Below are 13,671 nucleotides of genomic sequence, written 5' to 3' on the forward strand. Positions count from 1 at the left end.
ATAAAAGCATCTCGTTTTAGAGTTTAGATCCAGAATTTCTGTAATTTTTCTATCTGGCACTATGAACGGAGGAAGTGTGAGCAGTTTATCTAAACCACTGAGTGGTTTATCCACACTGTATTAGCAACTTTTATTTGCAATAATAAGTGGTTTATCCACACCGTATTAGCAACTTTTATTTGCAACAATGAGTGGTCTATCCACACCATACTAGCAACTTTAATCTGCAAATATGTTGTGCATCTGCAACCTACTGACAGCTTGTTTGCCAAAACTTTTTATAAAAAAAAACTTGGTGATTCATCCACCTTTTTTATTACTAGTGGATTATCCACAACTTAGTTTATCCACAAAAATTAATATATCATCCATTTTGACAAAATGACGTAATTACCCTTATAACACCCAAAAAATAAAAACGACTTTATTATTCAGAGTAGCTTACAAACATTAATGCATAAGCAGAGCATTTCGAAATCAAACATAAATGGTAGCTCAACAAGTGCTCTCTTCCCCAAATTTTAATAAACAATTTAAAAATGAAATGAATGAGCAATTTCTTTCGAGAATTAGTTAACCACGAAACATTTCTTCCTAATCTCTCCGTCATTCCCTGTGAGAACTCCAATGGCTCCCATCCTTTTCATTGACTGTGCAAACTCTGTCAAGAATTTCTTCGGGTCGACCAACTCGTTGACGATGTTGCGGGAGCCTTTGTTTGTTAAGAGGGCTGCATCCGACTGAAAAAGGCCCTTGTTTTGCTTAACGGTGACGTAATAGTTATTATCGAATGTGAACCCACTACCAGGATCCATCGGCACGAATGTCGTGTTGTCAGTAAGGTTTCGGCATTGCGTCTTCAAGAAAGCCGCGTAGGTTGGGTTCAAGGAAGGATCTTGATCACCTCTTCCAGTAAAGTTGTATAGTCTGTTGCTGAAGGCATTGCAATGGCCTACTCCGATCGTATGCCCGCCTGCATTCAACTTTTATGTTAGCACTTTTTCGGAAATCTTTGTCAACATCGAATGATCAAACTCTCTTTAGTTATGTTCTGCATTGATATTGTACCTGATAAGACCACCAGGTCATGTACATTGAGGCCTTGGTTAGCGAAATTCCGAACAAGGGTGGTGAAGTTAGAGAAAGGGGAAGGAAGATTAGCCAATGCCTCGGAAACTCGTGACACCCTGCCGTCTCTTCGTCCGGTAAGAACTTCCCACAAGGGTCTTTGGAACTGCAAATAATTACATAGTTAAATCAAATGCTTTCAATACCAAAATTAAAATCTTGTAAAGAGTTTTGGTTTAGCTTACTTTGAAAGAAACAGCATCCCTAGCAGCCAAGGCTAGAACATCAGCACACGATACCACATTGGGACATTTCTTCTCGACTTCTGCTTTTATATCGTCAATGACATCGAAACCAGCAAGGGTTAGGTTCGGAATCGCATCTTTCTCGGCTGAGTTATTAGTTGTCGAGTTCAATAGGACCGAACCATCACAACCCTGAAATGATTTCCCAATAAGCATACATGATTCAACACATTATAAATGTGGTGTACAATATTTAGAAAGCCTTACCCTAACAAAACAGTCATGAAAATGCATTCTGAGGAACCTTGCAGGCAATGTGGGATCATTGGCAACATGTTTCTCAGTAGCTTTCTTGATTATCTCTTCTGCATTAGGACATGTTTTCTTGTAGTATTTCTTCCTAAGGCTTCCTCCATGGCAGGTCCCAATAACACCAAAAACTACAATGCAAAGCAAAATGAGAGCCTGGTTTCTCATCTTTGATATCTTGCTAATTGCAATGTGGAATGGCATTGGCAAAACCAGCTCTGCCATTTTATACTTGTTCATTTGGAATCTTTGTAATCCAGTTAGGCAATGTTTAATGTCAAATCATTATCATATTATTTATGTTCTGGTACAATTATTTTTTTCCAAAGTCAAACATTTAATTTATAAACAAACGATTTATAAGCTTTGTCTTGCTGTTTCCTTGGATGAACATAACTACATAAGCTTATAAACAAATCAAAGTAAAGTTAATGGGTAGTTTATCCTCCCAAGAAAGGCCATTTTGAACTCGGATACTTGAATAATCCCACATATTATACTTGCAGTTGACCCGAAAATGTAGGGCTTCAAACTGGACATTGATCATTTCTTATTTGTTTGTTGGGTTTTTCTCCTTCGCCAATCCAGTTTAAATATTTTCAGCAACCCAACAACTTATGAAAGATTTTAAAATGTTAGCTGTTAATTTTGTCAAACTGAGATGGAGATGAAGACTAGAAACCATTTGTTTTTTCTTTTTTAATGCAATTATTCCAACACTGTTTGGAAAGAGGTATTAAGTCTTTGCTCATAATAAAAATTCCTTGAATAGTACAATGGAGGGCACTGAAGTTAAGAGCAAAAGGTTTGATTTCAATTGTATTGTGGTTGGTATGGGGAGCTTTCTTTTACCGGAGAAAGACGCAGTTCGTATGAGCTTATATGGTAATCTAATGATATTGCAAATAATAGACTTTGTCCAAAAATACAATCTCACATGGTAAGATAGTTGACAATTATCCTATAGGAATATAATAAAATATTTTAAAAAAAATACATATCAAAATTTGAAGATTGCTTATCAAATAAAAAAAAGTACACCATCAATGTACCTAATACTCACTCAGCATAATACATTATATTATAAAACACTGAAAACAAGTTGAGCTTGAACCTTGAATGTTCGAGTCTGAACTCAACTTATATCTTAAACGGACCTATTTTTTTTTTGCCTAAGCTCAGTTTTCAAATTTAATATTTTTGCCCAAATCCTTTCAAATTTCGAAAAAATCTTCAAACTTAAACCGGAAATTTATCCTATGAACAAATTTAATCGAAACTAAATCGATAATATACACCCTCTTCGTTATAAGGACGGGTGCAAAAAGGTTGTATGGTACACCATCTCCTCAGATAAAATTAAGTCCAGTTGCCCACTATACATCTTATTAACTTATACAGATCAGAAGGTAGAAGCTCCAAAAAAAATTTACACTTTTTTCTCTAATTAATTGACTTTTTTTAAAAATTAAAAGATTTCTTTAATGCAGCAATTTAAAAGAGAAAATACACTGTTTACAAATTAAATAAAAAATATTAAACTTCTTACTTTTTAAGTCAAAATAAATACACTTGCATTAAATGTAAGTTAAGAAAATGCTCTCATTAATAAATATTTTAAAAGCCCTTTGGAGACTTTTTTTTTTAATCAATAATATCCATTTGTAACCTCTTTAATTCAGTTTAAACATTAGGCTCGAATTCAGAAGATTGTATTGGTCATTGAAATGGTCTAGTAAGTCATCGAATTTTCTTTTTAAAAAATAGTTATATTAAAATATTTGTTTATCTTGAAAGAAAATTTAGCCCATTTACAGAAAAACTAACGAATTAACAAAAATTAATTTAGTTTAATTTTTTCCTTGTACTGGTGACAACTTTCGAAAACTTAGTTAATTTCCAAATTATTTATTATTCAAAATTTGCTTATAATCTAGTAGCAAAAAGGTGAAATTCAACTTAATTTTAATTAAATAAAATCAGGATAATTTTATGCCTAATAAATTCTAAATTTAAGTTTCAATATTCTAAATTCAAAATAACTACCATGCATGCATGCTAAGCAAACCCAAAACCAAAGTCTTATGCCACAATTTGAATAAAATAATAAAGTTCCCAAAATAACCAAAATTTAAAATAATAAATTTAAAATACTTTTTAATAAAAAGATCAATTCGAACTAAGCTCTTCGTATGTCAAGTTTGTGTCCTAACCTGGTGAATTGTTTGTAAAGATGGAAATAAGAGAGAGAGTGAGCTATGAAGTTTAGTGTGAGTCCAATCACAAGAAAACCAGTGCAAACAATAGAAAAATCATACAGAATATTAATTCCTAGTGTAACAGTCTATTTTTTAGTAGTGTCGGAAACAGTAATTTTGAGGCCACAAATCCGACGAGTGTGTACGTAAATATTATTATTTAATATTTACGAGTCAAATATAGTGTTATAATAAATTTTTATTTTATATTTTATATTATTTAAACAAATAATTAGGTTCAAGTGGTATATCTCTAAAGTCAAGTGGTTTTAGAAAAGGAGGTCTTGGGACCTCGTTTCTATAAATTGAGCCCGTAAATATTCTATTAAATATTTATGAAGTGTTATTAGGGTCATATTAAATTTTGGTTAAGAAATTTTAATGTTTAAATAATTAATTTGGTAAAAAAGATTAAATTGTAAAATTGTAAAATATGTAAAAGTTGAATTCTATTAGTTAAAAAGGTGAAACGGATATGAAATCTTAAACTAATGGACTTAAATGGCAAATATACCATATAAAAAAGTAGCGGACAGCCATGGACATTAAATTGTTGATGATTAATTAAGTTATTAAGGGTAATATAAAAATTAAGTAAATAAAAGATGAAAGAATATCATATTCTTTATTTTTTTTCTTCACCTTAAAGTCGAATAGCCATTGCCAAGGGGGAAGCAAGTTTCGGCCAAGCTATCTTGGTATGCATGGTATGATATTTTGTCCCGTTTTAAGTAATTTTTATGTTTTTGAGTTTGTATTAGTTTCATCTAGCTAGCTCGAGGGGTAATTCGTAAAACTGTTAAAGGTTTAGGGATTTATTCTGAATGAGTTTGAAGTATTTTTGAAGTAGTTGATATAATATTAAAGTTATAGTTAGATATAAGTATTTTGTTAAGTGATTTTTTTGTTGATTTTGTGTTTAAAGACTTATTTGGGAAAATAGTAAAATTGAATGTTAATAATGGGAAATGGTGGAAAATAGAGGTTGTTTGTGAATTTATTAAGAAACGGTTAGCATGAATATTAATTAAAATGGTTAAATTGCAAGTTTCAGGTTTACAAAAGATAAATGTTAGGGGTAACTTTGTAATTTTACATTAAAACGGGTTATAAGTTAGAATTAATGATATTAAGCTATTTGAATTATTTCATTGAATGAAATTATTATTTAGATCAATAAAACAATCAACCAGACTTGAATCAAGGGAAAACAAAAGTTTTGGATTAGTTCTCGACTTTGCTGAAACAACCGTTGTAATCAAGATCAGTTCGTATTTTATTTTAGAATATTACATTTGAATTTATAAGATTAATTGATATCTTTATATATGTATCTATGTTTAAGATTGTCTTGATTTGACAAAAGGAAAGGATTGTGATTGAAATATATCATGGTATTATACTCGAAAAGGAAAAGACCATGGTTGAAAGATATCATGGCATTACATTCGGTATTTCCGAATCAATGAAAAGGTTGAAAATGATGTTATCTGAAAAAGGTATCTAATGAAAAGGTCGAAAAGGATATCAATGAAAAGGTCAAAAAGAATAGCAATGAAAAGGTTGGTTTCTCATCCTTCAACCGTTCGCTATTCAGGTAACATGTTTCAGGTGAGATATGTAACATGAGTATGAATATGAAATGAATGTTTTGATTATTATAGTTTGATAATGAATATTAATTCCTTGGTGTAAATATATGTCTATAAATATGTTATTTAGTTATGTTTGTGGTGTGTTTAGAGAATTAAATGGTTATATGAGTATTTTTCGAGTTATTGATGATGTTTCATTTGGTTCAACGGGTAAATAAAGCCTTAAAGAGTATGTGATTATGTGAAATGAACTACGATTTTTGAGTAATGATATGGATTATGACAAAATGTGTAATTGAAAGGAAAAGATGGTTTAGTGTATATGTATGAGTGGTGAATTATAAAAGTGAAATGTTATATATGTTTTATGTCATGTTTTGATTGGAATTGTATATGCAATGTTACACCAACTAACCTAGTGAGGTGGTGTGCATAGAAAAGGAAAATTAGTTTATGGCATAATAAAGTTGTTTAACTTAAATGTTCAGTAGGTTAAGTTTCCTTTATATGAACTTACTAAGCATTAATTGCTTACATAGTTGTTTTTATCTGTTTTGTAGATCATCAGAAGCTCGCTCAGTTGGAATCGCATCGAAATACGATCACACTATCCCATCATCATTTTGGTAGTTCTGGTTATTTTGGCTAATGGTTATAAATGACATGTATAAGGTTTAAATATAATAGGGCTTGATTTTGGTTTGACAATTTGGTATGTTTGAGTGGTACCAAGCTTATGTATGCATCAATGATTATAGTTAATGGTGTACATTGATAGGTTGTTGAATATTTATGCATGCCTTGTGATAATAGGTAAACCATGGTTGAATGACATATATGTTTGAAATGGTTTTGGTATGTTAGATATGTGATTAATTAATGAACTTGAGATATTGTTGGGTTGATTTTAATGTATGAATTGTGGTGTCTTTTGATGGCATATTGGTTAAGTTGATTTGGTATGAATTGAAGTTTTGTTAATAGTGTTTTAGACATATGAATGCATATGGGATCGGTATGTCTTGGCGTGCAAGATTTGGTTCATGATATGGTTTGTTTTGGGGTAACTTAAGTAGCACATGGCCTGAGACGCGAGCTGTCACACGGTCTTTGTGTTATTATTGTGTTAGGTGCAAGTTTCACACAGTCTGAGACACAGCCTTGTGCCACAAGTCTATTTGTAACACGGTCTAGCACATGACTTACGACACGACCATGTAACCCAACATCGAATGCACACACGGTTTGACACATGACCTATGACGCGGCAGTGTGGCCCTATTTCGAATACTCACACGGGTGGACACACGACCTATGACACGGCCGTGTGGCCTTATTTCAAATACTCATGCGAATGGATACATGGGCTGGGACACTGCCGTGTGTCCAGACTTCGAATGTTCACACAGTCTGGGCTATGTCACACATTATGGCCACACGGACATTTGACCCTTGTTTTTAATTTTTTTCCAAAATTTTCTATTTTGTTTCAAATTGATCCCGGAATGTTCCTAAACTGTTTTTAGGGCCCCGTATGCTCAGATTAAGGCTCGTAAGTGTATTATTGCTTAAATTAAATTGAGTTTTTAATGATAGTTCATGAATTGCATAATTATTTCTGTTTTGATGCTGAATGTTCTGATTTGTACGATAACCCTCTGTAACCCTAATATGGCATTGAAGACGGGCTAGAGGTGTTACATTTAGTGGTATCACAACTGGATAGCAATTCAAAATATCGGTATTTCAGATCCACTCGTCAATATAATATCTTAATATTCACATCTATGCAAATGTTTATGAATGCAATGTAATTTCAACTTATAAAAAAAGGTCCTACCCTACCACTACATACCATAGTAGGAATCCCCCAGAACTCATCTACTTTTACACCACGTTGTGGATTAACCATTGATCGTTGTAAATTAACTGTTAACGATAAGAATATTGATGGATAAACTATCCATAGGTGCAAATAAAAGCTGCTAGTACGTTGTGGATGAACCACTGGTCGTGTAGATAAAATTCCAACTAAGATATGTTTTGGACGAACCATTGGTCGTGCAGATTAACTATCGACTAAGATACGTTTTGGATGAACAACTAGTCGTGCAGATAAACTCCCGACTAAAATACATTTTGGATGAACCATTGGTCCAGCAAATAAACTGTCGACTAAAATACGTTGTGGATAAATAATGTGTATCATGCAATCAGTAACACAATGGTATAGAAAATATTATTATATCATCAGAATTACAGTGATAGTAAACATGTAATATTTTCATACCATACATATACAGTAATAATTTTGTCAATTAGATCATGGATTCCAACATTATTCATATTATCAATGTAACACCCTTTACCCGAGACCGTTGCCGGAGTTGAGCACAAGGCACTACTAAACTTATTTGAGCACTTAACCAAATTTAGATAATTTATATCATACTTTTCAGACAAGCTGTCCAACTGCGTCATAGTTGCTAAATAATTCATATCTCGAGTTATAAAACTCGAAACCCAAATCCGTAAATTTTCCCCGAATTTATACTCATATATATACTTACCAATTTTTTTTATAATTTTTGGTTGGTCCAATTAGTACAGTTTATTAGTTAAATCCTCCCCTGTTTTAGGGTTTGGCTACTTTGACCCCTGTGCACTACGAACCAAATTTCTCTCTGTACAAAATTCAAATAACCATGCCGTTTGTTTCTCTTAAAAATAGACCCAATGAGGAATCCATACATATACAGTATGACTCATAATTATTTTTGTGCAATTTTTAATGATTTTCTAAAATCAGAACAGGGGAACTCGAAGTCATTCAGACTCTGTCTCACCACAATTTAAATATCTCATAACATAAAATCCAATTGCATGCACCGTTTCCTCTATATGAAACTAGACTCATTAGGCTTTAATCTCATTTTTTTTCCAGCCCTTAAATCAATTTTTACAATTTATGGTGAATTTTCAAAGTCAAACTACTGCTACTTACCAAAAACTGTTTTAGTACAAATATTGTTAACTAGTTCATAACATCTTTACTTCAATTCATTCAAACTCTATACATGCCATATAAATCTTTAAACATAAAACAAAAACTACCGGAATTGATCTGAATAGTGTGCCCTGTTGTGTTGATCCGATCTACCCACTTCACTTCAAGTCAATCTACATAAAAATATTAAACACACACAAGTAAGCTTATTGAAGCTTAGTAAGCTCGTAGGCATATAAACATAAATCATATCAAATATCGTACACAATCTTATATCTATTAGTTTAACTATTTCATCCTCCAAATCACAATTTCATTAATAACTCATTGGAATAATTTCCATATGGCTACTCACAATTTAACTCCCTTAGGCCCATTTCTCATTTACTTCATTGTCAATTTAAGGAACAATAAGGGAATTGAGTGCTTCATTATCACATTGCCATAGTAAACTATGGACTTTCACATTGTTACGCATCACACACCGAAGCCATAGCCTTGCCATGGTCTTACACGGTTCACATATCATACCGAAGCCATATCCCAGACATGGTCTTATACGGAATCACATTATCACATTATACCGATGCCATAGCCCAGCTATGGTCTTATACGGAGTCACATTATCACATTCCACCGATGCCATAGCCCAGCTATGGTCTTAAACGGGCACACTTATCACATATTTTTCGTCAATTCATCAGGGTCACAGAATAGAAGCACTCAAATCCATTGTTCCTACTAATTTGTACTTTTAGTTACACATTATTCATTAGTTAATGCAAATTGATAGTATTCATCAACAATAAAATACTTTAACAATCATAAGATTTTCATATCAAAACATTGAACTTTGCCATATGAACTTACCTGGACTAATTTGCAAAAGTCGTAGAAATTCAGGGACTATTCTTGAATTTTCTCCTTTCCACAATTCAGTTCGTTTTCTTGATCTATAATTATAAAATCATTCCTTCATTAGCATCCATTTCAATTCTATTTCACTTCACAATTTATGCTGTTCAAATTTTGAAATTGCACTTTTACCCCAAAATTTACAGTTTTCACAATTTAGTCCCTGCTCAATTCACCCATCAATTGAACTAATTTTTCTCAATTAACACTTTATTTTATCATTATAAACTATTTCAAAACCTTTTATATTCTTAATTTCAACAGAAACCTTCAATTCACAACTTTTTCACAATTAGGTCCTAAATATCATTTCCTATCAAAATCACTTAATAAAACCACCTTAATATGAAATTAGAACTTAAATTTCATAATAATTCATCATAAAATTCCCTTATCCATCCAGGGTAACTTCCAATTTCACCCATAAAATCAAAAACTAATGAATTCTACAAGTGGACCTAATTGTAAAAGTCATAAAAACATAAAAATTATCAAGAAAAGTAAGAATTAAACTCACATGATTTAAAAATATGAAAAACCAGCTTTCTCCAGACCTTCTATGGCGTTTTTGCTGAGAAAATATGAAGAAATGTCTAGATTTTTCAATTACATCATTATTTAACTATTAACTTTTATGCTATTTCCAATTTTGCCCCTTGTTCACATTGTTTTCTTGCTTATTTCATACCCAAACCATCCAGCCATTAACCTTTGGGTCTAATTGCTCTTTAAATCCATCTTTTTAAATACTTAAGCTATTTACTCACAATTTAACAAATTTTGCGCTATTTTCAATTTAGTCCTTTTTAATTAATTAGCCATCCAAACGTTAAAATTTTCTAACGAAACTTTAATACTAACTCAATGACACTCCATAAATATTTATAAAAATATTTATAGCTCAATTTTCAACTTTGAGGTCTCGATACCTCATTTTTGACCCGTTTGACCTAATAAATTCTTTTAATTCACTAATTTCACCATTTCACAAATTCTTCTAAATTCATACTTGACTCATAAATATTAAATTACTATCTTGTTCAATCTTATTTGTCGAATTTAGTGATCTCAAATCACCATTTCCGACACCACTGAAAATTAGGCCGTTACAACTCTCCCCCCTTTAAAAATTTTGTCCTCGAAATTTGTTACCTGAAAACAGATTTGGATACTGTGATCTCATTGACTTCTCTGTTTCCCAGGTTGCCTCCTCCAATCCATGTCGATGCCATAACACTTTTACTAAAGGTACTCGTTTATTCCGTAGTTCTTTAACTTCCCGAGCTAATATTTTCACTGGTTCCTCCGAATAAGTCATATCTGATTGTAGCTCTATCTCAGTATGAGGAATCACATGTGAAGGGTCTGATCTATATCGTCTCAACATAGATACATGAAATACATTATGGATCTTCTCAAGTTCTGGAGGCAAGGTCAATCTATAAGCTACCGGACCGATCCTCTCAATGATTTCGTATGGTCCGATAAATCGTGGACTAAGCTTTCCTTTTCTACCAAACCGTAAAACTTTCTTCCACGGAGAAACTTTCAAGAACACACGATCACCCACATTGAACTTTATATCTCTTCTTTTCAAATCTGCATACGACTTTTGACGATTGGAAGCAGCTTTCAAACTTTCCCGAATAATCTGAACTTTCTCTTCTGTTTCCTGAATTAAATCCACTCCGACTAATTTTGATTCACTTAATTCTGACCAATACAACAGGGTTCTGCACTTCCTTCCATACAGAGCTTCAAACGGTGCCATTTTGATACTAGCTTGATAACTGTTATTATAAGCAAATTCAGCTAAAGGTAAGTACCTTTCCCAGCTGCCACTGAACTCGAGTATACAACACCTTAACATATCTTCCAAAATCTGAATCACTCGCTCTGATTGTCCATCTGTCTGAGGGTGAAAAGCTGTACTAAATTTTAACTTAGTACCTAAAGCTTCCTGTATTTTATTCCAAAATCTCGAAGTAAACCTCGGATCTCGATCAGAAATAATTGATGTCGGCACCCCATGTAATCTCACAATTTCTGACACATATAATTCCGCTAACTTAACAAGTGAAAAATCTGTTCTGACCGGAATAAAATGCGCTGATTTAGTGAATCTGTCTACTATCACCCAAATCGAATCTTTTTTCTTCGGAGTCACTGGCAATCCAGATACAAAATCCATCGTCACATGTTCCCACTTCCATTCTGGAATCATTAAGGGTTGTAACAAACCTGTAGGCACTTGATGTTCAGCTTTTACCTGTTGACAGATTAAACATTTTGCCACAAATTCACAAATTTCCCGTTTCATACCAGGCCACCAATACATTTTTTTCAAATCACAATACATCTTCGTACTACCCGGATGAATCGAGTACATACTACTATGAGCCTCTGATAAGATATCCTTATTCAATTCTAGATTATTCGGGACACAAATTCTATTACGATGGTATAACATACCACTATTATCAATAGAGTAATCTAAGTTCAAATTATCCCGAACCATTTGTCGTTTCAACACCAACTTCAGATCTTCATCTTGCAATTCCCGAATTCGTTGAAAGAATACTGGTTTTGTCTTTAATTCAGCTAATATAGAACCATTTTCATTAACAGACAAATGAGCATTTAACGCTCGAAGAGCAAATAATGATGATTTCCGACTAAGTGCATCTGCCACTACATTTGCCTTACCCGGATGATAATCAATGATAAGATCGTAATCTTTCAACAGGTCTAATCATCGCCTCTGTCTCAAATTCAGCTTTTTCTGCGACATTAAATATTTCAAACTTTTATGGTCTGTATACACATAACATTTCTCTCCATATAGGTAGTGTCTCCAAATTTTTAAAGCAAATATTATGGCAGCTAATTTAAGATCATGTGTAGGGTAGTTCCTCTCATGTGGCTTCAACTGTCGAGAAGCATATGCTACAACTTTTCCTGACTGCATCAATACACAACCTAAACCATTCAGAGACGCATCACTATATACTACATATGGCACACCTGATTCAGGCTAAGTTAACACCGGAGCCTCTGTCAACATTTTCTTTAATTGATCAAAACTTTGTTGGCACTCATCAGACCATACAAACTCAACATTCTTCTGTAATAATTTAGTTATCGGTGAAGCAATCAGTGAAAAATCTTTCACAAATCGACGATAGTAACCAGCTAATCCAAGGAAACTTCGCACTTCCGTAACATTCTTTGGAGTTTTCCAATTAATCACCGCTGACACCTTACTCGGATCTACCCGTATACCATCAACTGACACAATGTGACCCAAGAATCCCACTTTATGAAGCCAAAATTCACATTTACTAAATTTTGCATATAACTGTTTTTCCCTTAATATCTGTAGTACAATTCTCAAGTGCTGAGCATGCTCGGATTCTGTCTTTGAATAGATCAGTATATCGTCAATAAACACAACCACAAATCTATCCAGGTAAGACTAGAAAATTCGATTCATTAAATCCATAAAAGCAGCAGGAGTATTTGTCAAACCGAATGGCATAACTAAGAACTCATAATGACCATACCGAGTTCTAAAAGTTGTTTTCGGTACATCACATTCCTTTACCTTTAACTGATAATACCCAGATCTGAGATCTATTTTTGAAAACACTGTAGCATCCTTAAGCTGATCGAAAAAATCATCAATACGAGGCAAAGGATATTTATTTTTAATTGTTACCTTATTCAGCTGCCTGTAATCTATGCACAACCTCAATGAACCATCCTTCTTTTTCACAAATAAGACAGGTGCACCCCATGGTGACATACTCGGTCTGATAAAACCTTTGTCTAACAGTTCTTGCAACTGCGCTTTTAACTCTCTTAATTCTGCTGGAGCCATTCTATACGGTGTCACTGATATGGGAGCTGTTCCTGGAAGCACATCTATCACGAACTCAACTTCTCTATCGGGTGGTAAACCTGGTAATTCTTCAGGAAATACATCCATGAATTCATTTACAACAGATAGTTGCTCTAACTTTGATTTAGAACTTCGAGTATCAAGAATATAGGCTAAATAAGCCTCATTTCCTTTACGCAACAATTTCTGAGCAGACATAAAGGAAAATCATAAAGATAGAAAGTACCAGCAATTACATCTGGAGCTGTTGCTTCTTCTCTCGCTCGAATGGCATAAGTACGAGCAGGAGCCCTAACTTCTGATTGGCTAGCAGTATCTTTCATACCCGAACGAGTAACCCCTGTAGCACTGCTCTGACCAGAACGTCTTCCTT

General features: G+C 33.3%; 1 protein-coding gene across 1 annotated transcript; it reads right to left on the minus strand.

Annotated features, from left to right (window-relative positions):
- Positions 1-399: 399 nt before the first annotated feature.
- Positions 400-1,802, minus strand: LOC107939367 (peroxidase 3). Its single transcript, XM_016872699.2, has 4 exons — positions 1,581-1,802; positions 1,314-1,505; positions 1,069-1,234; positions 400-973 (listed from the first exon to the last, which is right to left on the minus strand). The coding sequence occupies exons 1-4, from the start codon at positions 1,788-1,790 to the stop codon at positions 570-572; spliced, it is 972 nt and encodes a 323-aa protein (XP_016728188.1). The 5' UTR covers positions 1,791-1,802; the 3' UTR covers positions 400-569.
- Between the last annotated feature and the right edge of the window lie 11,869 nt (positions 1,803-13,671).

The sequence above is a fragment of the Gossypium hirsutum genome, chromosome A12 (assembly GCF_007990345.1).
Source record: "Gossypium hirsutum isolate 1008001.06 chromosome A12, Gossypium_hirsutum_v2.1, whole genome shotgun sequence".
NCBI lineage: Eukaryota > Viridiplantae > Streptophyta > Magnoliopsida > Malvales > Malvaceae > Gossypium > Gossypium hirsutum.

Coding starts and splice junctions, on each gene's coding strand:
- LOC107939367 (XM_016872699.2), bottom strand. CDS start 1,790: ATGAGAAACCAGGCTCTCATTTTGCTTTGCATTGTAGTTTTTGGTGTT. Junction 1,506..1,580: donor TTCATGACTGTTTTGTTAGG/GTAAGGCTTTCT, acceptor AAATCATTTCAG/GGTTGTGATGGTTCGGTCCT. Junction 1,235..1,313: donor GGGATGCTGTTTCTTTCAAA/GTAAGCTAAACC, acceptor AATTATTTGCAG/TTCCAAAGACCCTTGTGGGA.